Source organism: Lycium ferocissimum, chromosome 7 (genome assembly GCF_029784015.1).
Source record: "Lycium ferocissimum isolate CSIRO_LF1 chromosome 7, AGI_CSIRO_Lferr_CH_V1, whole genome shotgun sequence".
NCBI lineage: Eukaryota > Viridiplantae > Streptophyta > Magnoliopsida > Solanales > Solanaceae > Lycium > Lycium ferocissimum.
This window is the reverse complement of record NC_081348.1, coordinates 40,637,188-40,656,917: the sequence shown is the minus strand read 5'-3', so window position 1 is coordinate 40,656,917 and position 19,730 is coordinate 40,637,188. Positions and strand designations below refer to the sequence as shown.

The window sequence follows — 19,730 nt, the reverse complement described above, 5'->3', positions numbered from 1 at the left end:
AGCTTGTGAACATGGAAGTGTCACATGGGGCGTCGAAAAGTAGTGGGTCATGTTTCCTTAGCCAAAGTTTTCAAAAGAGTAAATTACCATTGATATGAAGCCAACACACATATATGGGAAGCATCCTATGTCCACCCCACTTACTTATGGGCTATTCCACTTTCATCATGACCCCCTCTATTTCTTTATTCTAAAGTATGCATGTTATCACTTTTGTCTGTCAAACTGTTACAACTAACCCCCCAATATTAAGATTGTTACATTAATCTAGTAGCAATTTTAGTACTACTCTATAATTTTGTATAGTGTTGACCTCCACCTGCTACTCTATAATTTTTGCGCCGTATAGACGTTGACTGTCTAGGGATGTATTATTATCATAATTCTGCTTGTATACACAAGTCGAGGCTGGAAATGTGAGATTCTAAGACTTTCTTCATATACCAAATCAATGTTCACATTAATATTTACTTTATATTATGTACGTAAGCGCAAGCAGCATCGACTATATTGTACAAATACATTTTTTTATGTATCAAATTATGTGATTTATTGTTTTAATCATCCAAAAAAGAAATGTTACTTTTCTTTATTTAGTAGTAACAATTAACTTTAAATGCACATTTTACCTTTAACGAGATGATTTAGAACCACACAAATACCTACAATTTATTTTAGACAAATTTCAAAAGTACTCCGTTATTTCTTAAAAATCAATCAAAGTGCATCAAATAAATGGATATGAAGGGGGTATTCTTTTTGAAAAAAATAATACTCCAAATACATATATATTCTTTTTCTTCCGGGGTAGCGGTACTATATTGTACCTCGCACGCACTGCGACGTTTTCAACCAAAACTATTTACTATAACTCGCCCTTGGTGTATCATGATTAATGGCAGAGGGCAATCATAATTATTGCATGAATAAACGAATGAAAATTACTGTGTACGTTACAAAGTGTAAGTTTGACGCTGACTAAGATTTATGACTAAAGATTATTGACCAAGGTTCGTTATTTGACGATTTGACACAACCTATTCATATTTTTAACGCTAATAAGCTATTAAGTATAAACTGAATCGTAGTTCGAATTTTCGGTTATAAAATTGAATGAACTAGACTAATTTACATTTTGTTTAAGAAATGAAGTAAATAAGTTATATGTGATACTGCACAATTTCACTTTCTCATATATACATGTAATAAACTAATGTATCTCCTTCATAAAAAGTTACCTGTAATGGTGATGAATAATTAACAGGGACGGCTTAAATGAGGGTTAGGCTGGTAATAAGACTCTGCTTTAGACCCTCAAAAATATGAGTCCCAATTTTAACAAAACATTTTATGATTAATTATTTTCTCTGAGACAATATTAAAGATTATAAACAAAGAAATACAAAATTACATAAAAAAAGGGAAAACTACGTACTTTTTAACATAAATATTTTAGATCTTTGAATTAAATTGATCAATTCTTCATATTAATAAACAAAATGTTTAGAACAATATCTAAGATAATGTATTGCAAACACATGATTAACATCTTATTAGCTTGAATTAATTCTTACTATTATAAATAATAATATTACTATGTAAAGTTAAATGATTTATGTCTTTCAAGAATACTACACTAAAAATATTTCTATGAAAAAAGTTGAGAAAAGACAACACTTACTTTTTTGTGCGTGTGTATATGTTATATATACTAAAGGCCTATTAAAATTTATTTTAGACCACAAATTTTACTAAGATGCCCTTGAACATAATTATATATATATAATTAGCTGTTTTGGATGCCTTATAATTAACCCTTAATTGAGTTTACTTAAATTACGAAATTTGGTGAATTACGCCAAGAGGGTTGACAGAAAATCTAGCACTAATTAAGTTGTTGAGTTTGATCCAAAAACTAGGAAGCAGTTGCACCCAATTACCTATTCAAGGGGACCAATCAAACTTAAAATTATGGAATGTGTAATGTGCTTAACTTGACAGCCCAGTTATTGATCATTCCAAATGAAAACTTCCAATTGTTTTGGTTAACAAAACCAAATCACAAGCAATCTAACAACAAACCCTAGACCTCCTAAAAAAAAAAAAAATTACTCACACGTAATATTTATATCAACTTAACGAAAATGTGAAATCTATCTTTGCATGAACTGTTTTGTTACTCCTATTACTTAATCATACCAGAAAAAAAAATCATAGTTAATTTTAATACATATTTTTATCTTAATTTTATTACTATCTATAATAAATTAATATAATTTTATGTAAGTTCTGAAAGTACGGACAAATTTATGGAGTTCCAAGATTTCTATCATATTTTATCTTCCAAATTTCTATGCGCGCGGTGATACCACAGTGCTTTGCCAACAAGAAGCAAATTCTCCATTCTCAATTTCATCCCAAATACAATACCATAAGTGCCCTTCTTTTAGAAAACATTGTCAAAATTTCTTGTTTGGCCAATCTTTTTTTTTTTTGGTTAAATTGTTTGGCCAATCTTGAAATGAAGTAAAAAATTTATTCTTTGCTAGAATAAATTAAACATTGTATAGAAAAAAGTACATACAAATATCTTGCGTCTTTTATAATCTCTCAATTTCAATTCTCTTTAGGTTGCCATCATAAACTAGTAGATATAGATACAACATTATTTAATGTCTGGTGGACCAAAAAAGTAAATGCAATAATTTCAATTCCATCTTTTTTGTTGAAAAAGAAAGAAAATTATATTGCAAGTGAAAATAAAACTTACACGAAGCCTATTCTATTTTTAACCGACACTTTCAATGAACTTGAAATAACTTTAGATTTATCAAGTTTAAATTATGAATTCTCTCTTCCAAAGGGTGATATGGAAAGGCATTGAGTCCCTTCTCTCTTGATCAGCTTGGTAGGTAGAGCACCTTTATATTTTTGAAAAGGATTTTTGCCTTTTGTTTTTATATGTTACTGTAATACTTATAACTTTGAATTAATCATATTAATGAGTTTCAAATGCCATATGATTTACACTAGAAGGAACTCCGTGTTATACTCCCACTTAATTTTGACTTTCTTTTTTCTTGTACATATTTTTTATGGGTACTTATGACCTCTCACCAGTAGAAATATTGAAAGAACTCTATTCGTCAAAATTTAAAAAAATGAAAAAATATCATCTAAAATTGAATATGAGACGTCACGATTCTCAACCCTATTAACTGACATACCCTTAAGTTACCGAAATGAAACTCTTGAAACCAGGATTCTTGCTTGTTTGTTATAATAATGTTAAATTACTGAATCAACTATTAAAAGAAAAAATCATTTATTTATTTTAGGTTTACACGTTAGGCACAACACTGGGACCAAAAAACTATTTTTGATAAATTTTGCAACAGTGTGAGTAACGACATAATTTCTTGAAGAACCAAACGCAAGAGGTCGGCGGCTCTATTCTACTATAAAATTGGGACTTGGGAGTGACATTTGCTTGCAAAATACCAAAAACAAAAAACCCAACATTCATTTCTCAACATTTATGACCACATTGTATTGTTAAATGCAGAAGTAACAAAATCCAATATACTGCTACTTTTTTCTGTCACAAACTCTTGTCAGTGTCCTCATTTTTGTCTGCACTTTTGCAGGCCTCTTTTCTTTAATATTCACATATTCTCATTTCCAACTTTGCTTTTTCCACCATTGTTGTAGAGATAAGCATTTTGCATATTCTCTCTAATAATGGGTACCAAATGGTTCTTGCTTTTTTTTGTGTTGTTTTTTGTATCCAAGACTGGATATTGCAGTGTCACTTATGATAGAAAGTCTCTCATTATCAATGGACAAAGAAAAATTCTTATATCTGGTTCCATTCATTACCCCAGAAGTACTCCTGAGGTATGGCATTTTCTCTTTTTACAAAATTTAGGTTTTTTTTTTTTTTGGTTTTTCATATATGGTATTTTTTTTAACAATGGACATAATGCAGATGTGGGAGGGGATTATACAGAAAGCAAAAGATGGAGGATTGGATGTTATTGAAACCTATGTGTTTTGGAATCTTCATGAACCTTCACCTGGCAATGTATTTTACTCTTTCTTTCTGTTTATATTGCTCATTGTGAATATATTTTCCTGTCAAATCTTTGTTTTTTCCACATATACTGGTAGTTCTTTGTTCTACTGAGAAGCATTGGTGAAAATGTGATATTAATGTTTTAATTTTTGTGGGTTTATAGTACAACTTTGAAGGACGTAATGATTTAGTTCGATTCATAAAGCTGGTTCAGAAGGCAGGGCTCTATATGCATCTTCGAATTGGGCCTTATATTTGTGGAGAGTGGAATTTTGGGTAAGTTTGATTTTTGTTATCAAGCTACTATATGAGCTTTGATTTATGATATTGTTTCTTTTATAATGCCATAACATTTTTATGTTTTTGTTTCTTTGTAATTTCAGTGGTTTTCCTGTATGGTTGAAGTATGTTCCTGGTATCACCTTTAGAACTGATAATGAACCTTTCAAGGTCTCTCTCTCTCTCTCTCTCTCTCTCTCTCACACACACACACACACACACACAAAAAAAAAAAAAAAAAAAAAAAAAAAAAAGAAGGGGATTGCACTTATGGCAATGTTTCAAGTGGAAAAGTAGTATGCCTGAAACATCCTAATGTGTAGTGAGAGGCGGATCCAAGATTTAAACTTTATGGGTTCAACCTTTAAAATTCTTAGCATTTGACATATTTTATTTTTAAAGTTATGGGTTCATATCTACTATCTGCTACAAATTTCGTAGATTTTTACACATAAATTTATGTTCCGTGTCAAAAGTATTAGTACTCTACATCCACCTATGTGTGTAGTAGAATTTTGGTTACAGAAAAAGTATAACATCTTGGAAGCTAAATTACAATGGACTGTCATGTTTGTCTTTGCAGAGGGAAATGCAAAGATTCACCACGAAAATTGTCCAAATGATGAAGAATGAGAAGCTATTTCAGACCCAAGGTGGTCCTATCATTCTGTCTCAGGTATGATTTTCTACTATTCCACTCATGACTAAGTGATAAAAACTACTTATTGGGTGCATCTGTTGTGTACATTAAGCAATCTATTTAATGATATGTGAGGAAATTCATAGACTGGATCATTTGTTTTGTTTCCTCATCCCATGTGCAGTATGGTGCTTTGCAATGATGAAGCATCATAGATATACTTATGTTTAGATGTGTTGATGCAGATTGAGAACGAGTATGGGTTAGAAATTAAGAAATACGGTGCTCCTGGTCATGCGTACATGACTTGGGCGGCTAAAATGGCTGTTGAAATGGGTACCGGGGTCCCATGGATTATGTGCAAGGAGGATGATGCCCCTGATCCAGTGGTAAGGAATTTTTCGCCACTAGAAAAGATTTAAATGTAAACTGTTTTAACTCCATATTTCAGCTTGTTATTTCCATTGCCCTTCTTAATTACCAGAATTGGAAAATATTCATATAGAAAGACAATTATATAGGAAAGCTGATTTTGAGTGCTTGGGATAATCTAATGTAATGCTTAACTCAATCGTCATTTTGGTGACAGATAAACACCTGCAATGGTTTTTATTGTGATTACTTTTCCCCTAACAAACCCAACAAGCCAACGATATGGACAGAGGCATGGAGTGGCTGGTAAATTGAGGATACTTCGGCATTTGCGGTGTGATTAATACTTTTCCATGTTGAAATGATTTTTACTTAAGTTTCTTGATGTGTAAAGGTTTGATGATTTTGGCGGTCCAGTTCATCATCGACCAGTCGAAGATTTGGCCTTTGCAGTTGCTCGGTTTGTTCAAAAAGGAGGCTCTTTAGTGAATTATTATATGGTGGGTAGATTCTCATTACTGCAGTTTCTGTATAATGGAATTTAACTAATAACTAGTTCTCTGAAGTTCTCTACCGATTGATGATATGCCCGTTGCTTGAAAGTACATATCTATTATGTATGAAATTTTTTGGGACAAGATTGTTTGAATCTCAAAACTATAGAACACTACATAAGTTATAATGCAAAATTCCCTTAAATTCAATGTCTTTTATGTACTTCTCATTCTTCCAGACATTACATATTAAATTCCTACCAAATGAATGTTAGAAAATGATCTCAAGAGTTCTACAATTGTCATTTCTAAAGAAATATGATATCAATAGTTTTACTTATCAAAAATCAAGAGATTTACCGGCTATGGAGTCAATCATGCGTGCAACTTGTGATGATACTTTTTATCTTAACCAATGCTCCTTTTTCCTCTTTGAACAGTATCACGGGGGAACCAACTTTGGAAGAACAGCTGGAGGGCCTTTCATCACTACCAGCTATGACTATGATGCTCCTATTGATGAATATGGTCAGAGACTGAGCTAGTACCTATTTTGATGCACAACTTCACATGTAGTGCAACTTTCATTGTATATCCTGACCAGTTCTCCATGCTTATTTTACAGGTTTGATTAGGCAGCCAAAGTATGACCATTTGAAGGAGCTTCATAAGGCTATCAAGTTATGTGAACCAGCACTGATTTCTGCTGATCCTACCATTACTGCTTTAGGGAACTATGAACAGGTGCCACTCTTATCTTATCTTTTTCCTTTCTGTCGATTTTTTCATTAGATTTTTGGGGGTAGGTGTGTTACTACGAGTAGAGACACGGATGCCACTAGATGTTGGGTACCACAACACCCACCACCTAAGTTACTCGGACTCTTCACTTTTGGTGCAAAGACCAGTCGACACAACATGGGTGTGGGTGTGGGATCCGTATCCGATATGGTCAACTGTTTTAGGGTACTTTGACCAAAATATCCGGAGAAATTCCGGACAGATCCAGTGATTTCTGTAATCAAAACAAAAGCTAAGGTGGACTTGAAGAAAATGGAATACCTTGTATATTGAAATTTCTATGTCACTTCTTTTCCTTTTATTTCCTTCTAGAATTCTCCTCTTGATCAATATTTTCTCCTCAAGTTTTCCACATAATATCTCATAATTTATGTTTTATAATTCTATTTTTAGATATTTCAATTATTTTTAGCCGAATCCCCGCACCCATATCCATACCTGGATCCGTATCCCCGTATCTTAAAATTTAGATCATGAAGGATCCGACATTTAGATCCGCACCCGTATCGGACATCCGCACCAGAGTCATCTAGCCAGTGGGTGCAAATTAAATATAGGGACAATTACCTTTTTGGACCGTCGTAAAACATAATAGACGGCGAATGTATATGTTTGTATATTAAGTGTAAATATACATGTAATATACATAGTATATATATTGTATACATAATTAGTGTATATGTTTTGTGTACTTTGGCTAGAGCCCGTAAGTAATTTCGGGCAATGCGCCAAAAATGAAAAAAGACCTTTAGAATAAATATTGCATCCGCCCTTGACAACGAGGATGAGTATGCAAATTAATGTTTAGATTTAAAATGACTATAGATGATTGATAACTCTTTTGTTCTTTCTTTTGTTACATTGAGACATTCTTTTACGTATCCGATTCATAATTGTTTGGCCTTTTAAAATTCTGAAATCTTCTCCATTTTGCAGGCACATGTATTTTCTTCCGGTGGACATTGTGCTGCTTTTCTTGCAAATTACCATTTGAATTCAAATGCAAGGGTGACTTTTAAGCACAAACATTACGACCTGCCACCTTGGTCAATAAGCATTCTTCCAGACTGTAAAAATGCTGTATTTAATACTGCCAAGGTATGTATATATCAAGATGGTCACTTATTTTTGTATATCCTCTTTTTTATTCATTGGTGCTGAAGAGTCATTCATTAATAAATATTCTCCCCATAGATAACATTACGGGTGTCAAATGGGCGGGCTGGGCTTAATTTGGGCGGGTCAAAATGGGTTGAGCTAATAAATGGGTGGGTTATTGACCCGTCCAAAAGTTACTTGGGCAGAAATGGGTTGGGCTGGAATGGGCTAAAAAGTGGGGCATAACCCAACCCGTCCAATTCTTACCAAGTTTTAATTTCTTTGTTTGTTCATTTATAATTTTTTAGTACCTAATAAAACTATTTTTTTCTTTATTATGGCTATATATGACATATCAAATAAAAAGAATGTTTCTTGAAAATATTTGGACAAGATTTCAAGTCAATCTGGGATATATATCAGCCCAATTTTTGGTGGGCTGGGCTAATAAATGGGCGGGTTAATAACCAGCCCAAACTTGAGCGGGTTGGGCGGGTCATGTTTTCATGGACTAATTTGCCACCCGTGGCTAAAAGTAGGCTGTAGTCATTCTTCACATACCATCCACTCACTACTTTCTAGCCAAATAATACTTCATAATAAGTTGAAAATATTGTGTCTACAAAACAAACTCTTGGGTTTTTATTCCCATTAACATGATCCACAAAGATGAGAATTGAAGCTAAGATATGTAGTAAGTACTCAGTTGCCAACTTGCATTCTATTTACTGAAAATGCTCTGTGATGAAATCTTTTGCTCTTCAAATCAGGTTGGAGTTAAGACATCCACTGCAAAAATGCTGCCCACAAACGTACAACTGCGCTCTTGGGAAACATTTAGCGAAGATGTATCCACCATTGATGCGGATTCAAAGCTCACTGTTGTTGGTCTTTTGGAGCAATTAAATGTTACCAGGGATGCAAGTGACTACCTTTGGTACACCACTAGGTATGAACAAAACATTTTATATGCCTGCTGACAAACGTGTTTTTTTTATTCGTGACCATTTCATTGAACTTTTTCCAGTGTTGAGATAAATTCAGCTGAATCATTTCTACATCGAGGGCAACATCTGACTCTTACTGTGAAGTCAGCAGGCCATGCCTTACATGTGTACATAAATGGACGGCTTTCAGGTGCAAATGCTTTCCTTTAGTTGACTCATGGTAACATTTTAGTATTGAGAAACATCAAATGTTAGGATTCTAAGAGTTCCAGGGTCCGATTACAGGTTCAGTATATGGAAACCGAGAAAACAGTAGAGTTACATTTACAGGAGGTGTTAACATGCATGCTGGAATAAACAGAATTTCCCTACTCAGTGTAGCTGTTGGATTGCCGGTTAGTCTCTTTTTACGTCTCTCACTCAAGAGATCAAAGATTCTCAATAAAGTATCCTATGACCAATTTTTATTTTGGAATAATCATTAGTAGCAACAACTTGATATTTCTGCATTTATGGATCTCATAAGTCACTCATAATTTTCTTGCTTGCCAAAATTGGGTTTTAACATTTGTGTCTTGGTTCATTGTATTTGAAGAACAACGGAGCACGTTATGAGACATGGAACACAGGAGTCCTTGGACCAGTTGTTCTTCATGGGCTAGACAAGGGTCCAAGAGACTTATCGTGGCAGAAATGGTCATATCAGGTGCACATCCTAATTTCATATTCATGCTTTGGCATCTTAGAGGAACTTACCACAACTTTGAATGTTTTTGGGCAGGTGGGGTTGAGAGGTGAATCCATGAACTTGGCTTCAAATGCCATATCTGCTGCTGAATGGGTGGGAGGCTCTTTGATAGCAAGGCAACGACAACCGCTTACGTGGTACAAGGTAATATGTTTGCTTCTGTCTATATGGAGGACAGGCCAGAAGAATTTCCAAATTGAATTGCTTCACAGATGATTAGTAGTAACAAGGAAAACATAAATGAAGAACCCTTCGAAAAATATATTTGATGATGGAAATCACTTCTATACTCTTTTGCTGTAACTTTTAAACCTCAGAATTAATAACACTTCCTGAAATTAAGATTTAGATTATTGATGTTCGAAGATAATATTGGTATTGTCGGCGCATAGAGCTGTTATTATGAGAAATGAAAAGGTGGAATCTTGATCTTGACCATGAATACTGATATTTTTCATGAAACCTTCAGGTATATTTCAATGCACCAAGAGGAAGTGGTCCATTAGCACTGGACATGGGTAGTATGGGAAAGGGTCAAGTATGGATCAATGGGCAGAGCATCGGAAGATACTGGACCGCTTATGCCACTGGACACTGCAGCCCTTGCACTTATGCAGCAACATATCGACAAGGAAAGTGCCAAACTGGTTGTGGCCAGCCAACACAAAGATGGTATGCAGATCATCAATAGTATTTGAGTTTAATTTCTATACGCAGTGTGAAAGAACTTTAAAACTATCAGGCCATAAAACAATTAGCTTCCATAGATAGTGGGATTAATAACCTAGCAAATAAGGCAGTTATCTGCTACAAAAGGTTGAAATACACAGATTATATAAAAATCATTTTGTAATTTATATAAGTTAAAATCCATAGTTTTTTTTCCCCTTAGCAGATAAATGAGAAGCTTAATTAGTTGCTAACTCTTTTAACCTATTGGTTTCTATCAGGTACCACGTTCCTCGATCTTGGTTGAAGCCAACTGGAAACTTGCTGGTAGTTTTTGAGGAGATAGGTGGGGATGCATCAAGGATTTCTCTTGTCAAAAGGTCAATTACATATGTATAGATAGATATGATATTCTTTAGGTACCACTATTTAGATAGTAAAGTTTGGTGTGAGCTTTATCTCATAGAAGAAAAAGAGTTTTATGAAAAGCTCTTATGCTAGTTCTTTTTGGGCAATAATTAGTAGCTCATTTGCTTTTGAACATTCATTGTTCAAAATGTAGGCTGCTGTGTCACTGCTTGTCTTCCTCATTGATGTATATATTTAGAAGTTATTGTTGGAAAAAACAACTCGGTTTGCTTCATCCTTTCACATCAAGATCGAATTTTCAATTTCACCTACCTTGTATTCTTCTTTAGTTCCGGAATATTCCAAGAACGGAGAAAATATGTAGTATCTGTTAGTATTAGTTTTTAAAGTTTTAAAAAGAGAAATACCCCCAGAAATTACGTCCATAAAAACTTTGATCCATAAATATTTATTAGAGGCATAATAGTAAGGATATAAGTCTCAATTTATGGGGACTACACTGGGTATGTTGTTGTAATAGTAAGGATATAAGTCCTTTTAACTTCAGTTGGCTTTTAGCCTGTACAAATTAAAAGGGCATTTGAAATTAAAGTTCAATTCGTCAATGTTAGTGTGTTATACCTAACTAATTGTGTATATCAAACTTTATTGTTATTTTCTTATTTGTACCCTCGTACTCTTCCAATATATAATGAAGCATATACTTATTTCGACCCGGCAGATTTGTGCCCTTGTACTCTTCCAAAATATGAGCATACATTTATTTCTACATGGCGGGATTTGTGCCTTAGGGGCATTTGTTTGTATTAAGATTAAGCCGTCTGAATCTGAATGCACATCTGAATGATTGAGATAGTATTTCTAGATCTGAACATTGAGTGATTAAGGCTATTTCAATGCTGCATTTTCGACTGTGGATCCGATCTTGGTCAGAACACATTCAGATGCATTAAGTGGTTTTAAAAAGAAAAAAACAAATAAACTTAATGGGTTGAGATCTGAATAATTCAGATTCAGAGCCTCATTAAGTGCAAACAAATGAGACCTGAGTACTCTTCAAATGTATACTACTGAATGTATTCATTTCTACCTGACACGTTTGTACCCTTGAACTCTTTCACCATATCACGAAGCATGTATTTATTTCGACATGACATATTTGCACCGTTGCCTCCTCTCTTCCTATGCTATAGTTTCAACATTTTTTTTTTAATTCATTTTATTTAATGAATGGACTTAAAACACTTGGAGCTATTGGCTTGATTGCAGTTTTTTTGGAGAATATATACACAGATAAAAGAACTATTTAAAGCACGTGAAAAGTTCTGGGTTCACAAAAAGTTGAAGTCATAATTCTGTGATAAATTGAATTTGAATGAACATAGATTGCTTGGCCAATAACGATTATCGAAAAAATAAACATTTGCCTGGATAGGGAGAGTATATAAAATGTGATTTTTAAAGTTAAATAGTTAATAAATGTAGAAAGATGGTTCTTTTTTGGGATGATTTAGAAATAATGGTGTCGCAGAAATTATGATGGAGGAGTAAATACTTCTTTGAACTCTACCTGCTCCATTTCAATCTATGTCACTTATTTGATTGAGCTCGGCGTTAAAAATAAAAGTTTTTTAAATTTTATGATATTAAATATGTTTAATATTTCTGTGGCTAAAGAATTTTGAAATAAAAAGCTTAAGTACGCGTTTGGACATGCGGTTTGAAATCATGGTTGGAAATTATGAGATGAAACCACCGCTCGACACGTATTTCATCTCATTGTTTCAAACCCAAATCGTTCAAAAAAAGCATTATTGTATTTCAAACCATGGTTTCAAAAATTTAAATATAAAACTTGACCCATAAGTTTATATTTTAAAAAAAAGACCTATAAGTTGGTAGATATTTTTAATAATTACTCCCACCAACCATTTACCAACCTCATTAACTTCCACCAACCTTTATTTATGTCTACCGTATGGGAGAATTATATTAAAAAGTAGTTACATTACTATTCACGTTAAATTTTCGTTTTTATTAAACTAAAGTTTGATCAATTGATTTTGTATTTTTTAGAAAGTCCTCCTAGTAGCATATTAATTTTTTTATGGACTATGACTTGCTCATATGGTAAGATTGTATAAGAATTGAGAATGTTTAGATAGTTTTCACAACTTGCTAATGTTTATATCTATAAAAAATACAACTTAAGATATTCAAATTATATACCCAAATATGATTATTTGAAATCATGGTTTCATGTTTCTAACCATGTGCAAACGGCTTAAGTATGAAAGGAATCATTGTTTAAAATAGATTAAAAAGATAGAACATCCTGTAATAAATGTATTTCCTTACTACTAAGTTAAAGGGAAATTAAATTGTTAGATTAAAATCACCCCGCAGCAAAAGTCTTTCTCCTGAAACTTCAAACAAACACTTGTGACACACACGCTGGTTCGTTCTCTCCCTCTCTCTCTTTTACAAACAATTTTGAGGCGCATGACTTTTGTTTTGTAGTGTGTTGTCTTGTTCGTCACACACACATTCTCCTCTTTCAGTCCATGGCTAAAACTCGTACTGTCAATCGTCGAACCCTAGATTCTTACACTCTTAAATCCATCAACAAAACCATTCGAGGTAAGTTCTAATTCTATTCCTTATATACCTTCTCCCAAAAAATATATGCAAAAACTTTCGCCGGAAAATCTAACTAGGCGTTTGGACATAGAAACCAAATATTTTTCACTTTATTTGGAATTTTTGAAGTTGGAATTGTTTTTGCTTATAATTTAAGAGTATTTGATTGTTTGAATATACTGAAAGTGAAAAAGGTGTTTAGTAATTTTCATGGCCAAACGCCTGATTTTCAAAAAATAAAATAAATCCGGAAAAAAGTGAATATATCTGATGGTCAAATGGGTGCTAACTTGTGGCCACGTGGCAGCTGGTGATTGTGTGTTGATGCGACCATCGGAGTCGTCAAAGCCATCGTACGTTGCTCGAATCGAGAAGATTGAGTCGGACAGTAGAGGCAGCAATGTTAGGGTTCATGTCCGATGGTATTACCGGCCAGAAGAGTCGATTGGTGGACGGAGACAGTTTCATGGCGTTAAGGAACTGTTTATGTCTGATCATTATGATATACAAAGTGCTGATACTATTGAAGGAAAGTGTATTGTCCATTCGTTTAAGAACTATACCAAACTTGATGCTGTTGGGAATGAAGATTTCTTTTGTCGATTTGACTATAATTCTGCTACTGGAGCGTTTAATCCTGACAGAGTTGCTGTGTATGTACAATGTTTCATTACAATTATGGCCTTTCTTTTTAAAGTCTCTATTTAATTACTCCCTCTGATCCCAATTTATGTGGCACAGTTCGAATTTCAAGAGTCAAACAGTGAATTCAGGCATGGAATCTTGAAGTTTTTTGAAATAAAATTTACATAGCTATAAGACACAATAATTGACAATTCCAAATATTTAAAAGATATATGAAAAAATTACAGTCAAAGGAAGACTAGTTTGACTCTCGAAATCTGAAAGGTTCCACATAAATTGGGACGGAGGTAGTAGTACATTAGAAAGCGGTAAATTTAGTAACTTGACTTCATATTTTGGCAATATCGTAAAGTAATGATTCAGTAATAGCTTGTTGAGCAGTATTTTATGTTTCTATATAAAGTTTTCTGTTTAAAGACAATCATATAGTTCCTTGCTTCAGAAATTGACAATATATAGCTACAATACTAGCTACTTGATGTTTGTAAGGAAAAATCATTTTTCAGAAGTTTTGCCCCTTGGTTGAATAAGATTATCGTTTAAGTATTCTTTTTGGTCCTAATTTTGCAGGTATTGTAAATGTGAAATGCCATACAATCCTGATGACCTCATGGTTCAATGTGAGAGCTGCAGTGACTGGTAAGTCTAATTCTTCACATTTTTCTCATGGCAGGTAATTTATTATGATCTGGTTTCCATTTTAGTTCTCGGTTACACTATGTTTCAAATCTTCTCAAATTTTAAAGTTTCCTATAAAAGGCAAAATAGTGTGGTAATACTAACTGTTAAACAGTATAGGTCATGCATTAGCTAATGAGTTTCCAACATCAAAGCCTATTCCTATGTTTTATTGAATACTTTCTGTGTGCTATTTTCTTTTGTTGATATGTTAAGATTTTGTGCGAGACCTAATTTCAAAAGAAAAGTTGCGCCATTAACTGCACCAGGTTATGCGACTCAAGCCGTTCATAATTATCTGGAGTTGCTTAGACATTTCCTGATGGAGGATCGTGATTCCTTTTAACATGTTGTATGCCTTCTGTTAGAATGTTGGGAGCAAGTTTATCCACATAGCAGAGTTACTCAAGACATTTTTTTGGTGCATGATGCAATTAATGTTCTACTTTGAAACTCTTATTTTCTTTGCTTGCCTATTTGTGTAAAAAAAAATAAAAAAATAAAAAGAAGAAGAAGTTTCCTTTGAGGTGATAGTAGTAAGCGCCTTATTACACTAATAAAAAAAGGTAGTAAGTTCCCTATTACACGGCCATTGGATCTCTGTCCTGCCATTAGCTTTTCTGGTATAACCTTAATTAATTATGTATGCTGATGTGTTATGCATATCTATATGGCTGGTCAGATTTGGAATATGCTTAGTTCAGGAAGTCGAATATCGGAAAGAATTTACCTGCACATGGAGTTTACACCCCCAAATAAATGTATGACGTGTATATTTTATCACTTAACTATAGTTAAATAACACATTCTCTCCTCAAATTATTACTTACTCACGGACTCATGGTAAACTAAAGGGGTTTGATGTAAAATCGGATGTTAGTAAGTGGGATAGATGAAGTTGAATATGACAGACTTTCTCATAGTATGTTAACTCTAGTTAAAAGTTAGTGTTCTATAGCCTATCTTTGCTTGTAACCGTGTTTTGGTAGGAAGTTAAGATAGGATCATTCTGAGGTACAGGAACTTGTGGTCAGAACTTTAAGATATGATCATTCTCATTCCTTGTTTCTTTTTGGTGCGCTCATGAAGTTCCTGTGTGTATAGAAGATTGGGTGTCGTTTGTTCATGTTTTGTTGTAGATTCTCTACCTTTTGGCATACTGGTTGTATACAGGAAATTTCCTATCATTATGAAAATTATTTACCTTACCAAAAAAAATTACGGGAATTTCCCTTACTTTGTGCATACAACAACATACCCAGTGAAATCCCACAAAGTGGGGTCTGGGGAGGGTAGAGTGTACGCAGGCCTTACCCCGACCTTGGGAGGTAGAGAGGCTGTTTCCGGTAGACCCTCGGCCTAAGGACAGGCAACTCAAATCAGTGTAAACAAGCAATGGCAAAATACTAAAAAAGCATGATAAAACTGTATGAAAAAAAGGAGTTGTAACTACCACGAAATAATACGATAATCGGAATACAAAAACAATAAATAGCAGAAATCGATGGACCTTACTTTATGCATATCCATCAAAGTTTTTTTTTTTTTTTTTTGGGTCCTCACAGTTTAATAGTCCTTAGGGCCATTTTGTTTGATGGTATTTGATTATACACGAAGCTTAAGATATTAGAAATAGGGATAATTGTTTAGGCAATGATTTGAAGTAGTGATTTTTCCAATTTGTCTAACCCTTAGCTACTGGGTTATTTGTTGAGATACGTGCAAATTGATTTGGATACCACCCTTATTAAATAAAATAAAAATAAAAATAATGAAAATATAGCATTGATGTTTAAAATTTGAATAGTTTAATGAATTTGAGTTCTTGAAGTTGTCCACGAGACACTGTAGGGATGAGTCGAGGTGTCTACATGTGCATTCTCAAAGTTGGAGTGTTTAGTTGCCAATTGGGGCCAATGCCTATTGGGACCAAGTTATGGTGTCTTATCTATGTGTTATGCCCAAAGGGAGCGAAAGACGGCATTATTTCAGCTTACCTTAGGTTGTCAAGCCTTCTTTTTTGAGACTCCTTCAAGCCTTTAATTATGATTTTTGTTTCAGCTAGTTTGAGGGCTGAACATGTCTTCAGTTAGGCTTTGTGCTAGCATATTTGCATGATTTAAAGTAATTCATGTGTGAAGATTCTGAAGCAACAAAGCATTTTCCTAAAACTGGTAACGTCACTTGCATCTACGTTTAACATCTGGATGACTGCAACTAAGGGTGTATTTGGTATGAGAGAAAATGTTTTCCTAGTAAATATTTTGTTGGAAAATAAGTGGGTTTGTTACTTATTTTCTAGCGTTTGGTAAGTAAGCAAAAAATATTATCCCAAGAGCATTTATATGTAAACTATCAAAACACTATGGGGTGGGAAATGGGGGTTCAGGGGTGGGCGTGTTTTTTTTTTTTGGGGGGGGGGGGGGGTGGGTGTGGTGGGGAGTTGTGTGGATGGAAAGGAGACAATGAACTTGAAATGTCACTTATGGAACTTGTTTTCCTACTTCCATTAGGGATGCCATTTCCTCATTTTTAGTGAGGAACATTTTCACCAACCAAACATGGGAAAATTGAAAAACGTTTTCTGGGATATGTTTTCCTCCATACCAAACACATCCTAAGTGTCTTTAATTTTCATCCAGGTTCCACCCTTCTTGTATAGACATGACGCAAGACGAAGCCAAGAGACTTGACCACTTCTTTTGCCAAAATTGTTCATCTGAAGATCAGAAGAAATTGCAAAATGCTCATGCTACTTCAAGACATTCTGATATAAAGGTGATCCCATTGCTATATTAACACAAATATCCTGGTTACCTTTCTGACCCATCTTTCCATGATCCGATTTGATGTAAGTTTCTCATTTTCTATTTTCCTTGGCCTCCTTTCACTAATGGAGCTTCTTGTATTCATTCCAAACATGCTGGTAGGAACACAAAGGCAAAAAGGATCAGTTGATTTTAGACTATACATGCTTAGTAAAGCTGCTTTATCATACCATTTGTTGCATATGACGAGTGTAGGATCTTCGGTATGTGAACCCGTCATCTTTTGCAACATACTAGTAATGCCAAAGAAAAGTAAATGGCAAATGCCATTAGACTAGGGGGAGGGGGTTGGAAAGAGACCTGACTACTTCAAAGCACCTTGTGAAAGATCAAACATGAAGGAAGAGGTAATTGATAGGAAAATTTTGAAATGAAAGATAAACAGGTGAAATGCCGGGGATAAATTCATGACTTCTAGTCTGAGATTTATACATCTTTTCTAAAATTTATCCTTCTCAAACCACCCTGGCAACTGATAATGGTAAGGCAAATTCTCTCTTTTAATAAAGCTGCTTTATTCAGGGAAGCAAATACTACTCAGTTTTTCCAAGCATCCTTTTCATTTTCTTCTCCTTCACTTCTTTAATTACCCTTGACATTCCCTAAACAAGTGTTTAATGTAATATATGCACGTCATACTGTTATTAAGTAGTAGTTTTTTTTGTGTGCAAAATGGGCTAGATTTTGATACATATATCGGTGAAACAAAATTTTGGGGAAAAAAGATTCTCCAATGAGTTAATTGGTCTAGGGCATTTCATATACATTCCGAGACTATTATATATACATTCAGAGTATTTTGCGCTTGGGGCAGTGACGCAGCTAATGAGGTTCTAACTGAGCCGCGTCTATTGCTGGCCGAAAATTAATACATGCCTTTGGATTCTAAGAATGTTGAACAATGATAGTACGCTAGTCAAGTTTGGAGATTGGGGACACAAGGACCCACCTTGGTTTTGGAATGATGTTTCAATAAGGCTTAATGTATATGCGGCCCACTAAACTTGCATCTTTTTTCCATTTTGGCACTTCAACTAAGCGTTGTTCCTATTGAACCGCTAAACTCGTTCTCAAGTGTGTCTATCAAACACAATCCGACTTACATAGCTAACTTTGCAATAGGATAGAATTATTCTTTGTATGCGCGAGCAGATATCTAGTTGGTTTCATTAGTGTCATTTTCTTACTTAATTACCAACTTCCAATTCATGTGCCACAGTTCTTTGGTTGATCATTGATTGAATTGATTTCTAATAGGTGTTACTGTTTTGTTGCATTTAGGTAGTGAAATAATTGAAAATATTCTAAAGATTTTGTTGCAGGGTATCTGATTTTAGTAATATAAACTACATGGATTTTGTTTGAAGTTTCTGGAAATGAAGAAAAATATATGAAATTTGGGCTTAAGATGGTCCATTGACCAGATGGGTAGTTATGTAATAGTATGCTTGGATAGTCAAAGAAATTGGTTCATATCTATTGTTTGAAAAATGCTATGTAAGTCGGATTGCGTTTTATAGACACACTTGAGGACGAGTTTAGGGGTTCAATAGGCTAACGCTTAGTTGAGGTGCCAAAATTGAAAAAAGGAGCCAGTTTAGGGGGGCGCATATGCATTAAGCCTTTCAATAAACTGAACCAAAATAGGTGTGCATTATTCAGTGATTTTTGTTATCGAAAAGACATTTTCTGTAAGAGTAAGCTCTTAGCTGGAACTCTATACATTTTATTTAATATTTGCTGCTGAAGCCTCAAGTTTCAAAATTTTACGTGAGTATTTCAGGTTGGGTCCAAACGCCGACGGAGGTGATACTTCTGCCTGTGCCGGAGGAACTATAACATTTCTCCTACTTTGCTTAACGGGATGCAAGCAAACACTGAGGCAATTATAACTGTATTAGAAGCGACAATCATGTGGACTGATGTAAAGGGAAACTGACTGAAACTTTGTATTGCGTACTGGTTTGATAGGCATGCACCTTGTTTCCTTTAAGTAGGTCGAGGAAGTGTGTGGCAGTGTGTAATTATCTACTGTAGGTTTTCTCTACTGTTCTTCCACGCTATTTCTTATTAGGGTGCTGTTTATAATAAATACTAGTTTAGTTTTATTTACTGTAAATAGGTGCTGGCATTTTCGAGAGGCAATAGCCCTTTTGCTAGCTTCTCCCTTATGGAAACTACTCTTGGGTGTCTGGTATATGTGAGAGATGCATATCTCTCTTTTTGGGGCTTTTCTGTGTCATTGCATGCCTGTGTGCACTGAATTAGTCAGTCTTCGCCCTTTACTTGTTTGGACTCGGCATCAGTGTTCCTAGTACACACAAATATGTAAAGACGAAAGTGGCATCTGTGATTGGAGTATTGCTTGAAATGGAAAGGCGGTATCTGTAATTGGAATATTGCTTGAAATGGAAAGGCATCGAACAGTTGTTGATAGGCCTTTTTTA

General features: G+C 34.4%; 2 protein-coding genes and 1 pseudogene across 6 annotated transcripts; all 3 read left to right on the top strand.

Annotated features, from left to right (window-relative positions):
- The first annotated feature begins 3,598 nt into the window (after nt 1–3,598).
- LOC132065035 (beta-galactosidase 3-like) lies at nt 3,599–10,766 on the top strand. The gene is made up of 18 exons (XM_059458252.1): nt 3,599–3,897; nt 3,989–4,084; nt 4,239–4,351; nt 4,459–4,525; nt 4,938–5,030; nt 5,240–5,383; nt 5,584–5,672; nt 5,761–5,866; nt 6,301–6,388; nt 6,486–6,604; nt 7,598–7,759; nt 8,530–8,708; nt 8,787–8,896; nt 8,992–9,101; nt 9,302–9,412; nt 9,488–9,598; nt 9,924–10,126; nt 10,405–10,766. The coding sequence occupies exons 1-18, from the start codon at nt 3,742–3,744 to the stop codon at nt 10,520–10,522; spliced, it is 2,175 nt and encodes a 724-aa protein (XP_059314235.1). The 5' UTR covers nt 3,599–3,741; the 3' UTR covers nt 10,523–10,766.
- A 2,041-nt stretch (nt 10,767–12,807) lies between these two features.
- On the top strand, nt 12,808–19,720 carry LOC132065034 (chromatin remodeling protein EBS-like). 5 transcript variants are annotated; one of them, XR_009416680.1, is made up of 6 exons: nt 12,808–12,949; nt 13,440–13,785; nt 14,348–14,416; nt 17,098–17,233; nt 19,067–19,623; nt 19,662–19,720. XR_009416680.1 is itself a non-coding variant. In XM_059458251.1 (5 exons), exons 1-5 carry the CDS (start codon nt 13,057–13,059, stop codon nt 19,091–19,093), a joined length of 654 nt encoding a protein of 217 aa, XP_059314234.1. In that variant the 5' UTR covers nt 12,956–13,056; the 3' UTR covers nt 19,094–19,720. The 5 variants fall into 5 exon arrangements, 1 of the variants encoding a protein (XP_059314234.1); XR_009416677.1 differs by lacking the exon at nt 12,808–12,949 and adding an exon at nt 12,956–13,132; XR_009416678.1 differs by lacking the exon at nt 12,808–12,949 and adding an exon at nt 12,956–13,132 and having other exon boundaries at nt 17,098–17,306.
- On the top strand, nt 18,079–18,203 carry LOC132065834 (U4 spliceosomal RNA; annotated as a pseudogene).
- Nucleotides 19,721–19,730: the final 10 nt, after the last annotated feature.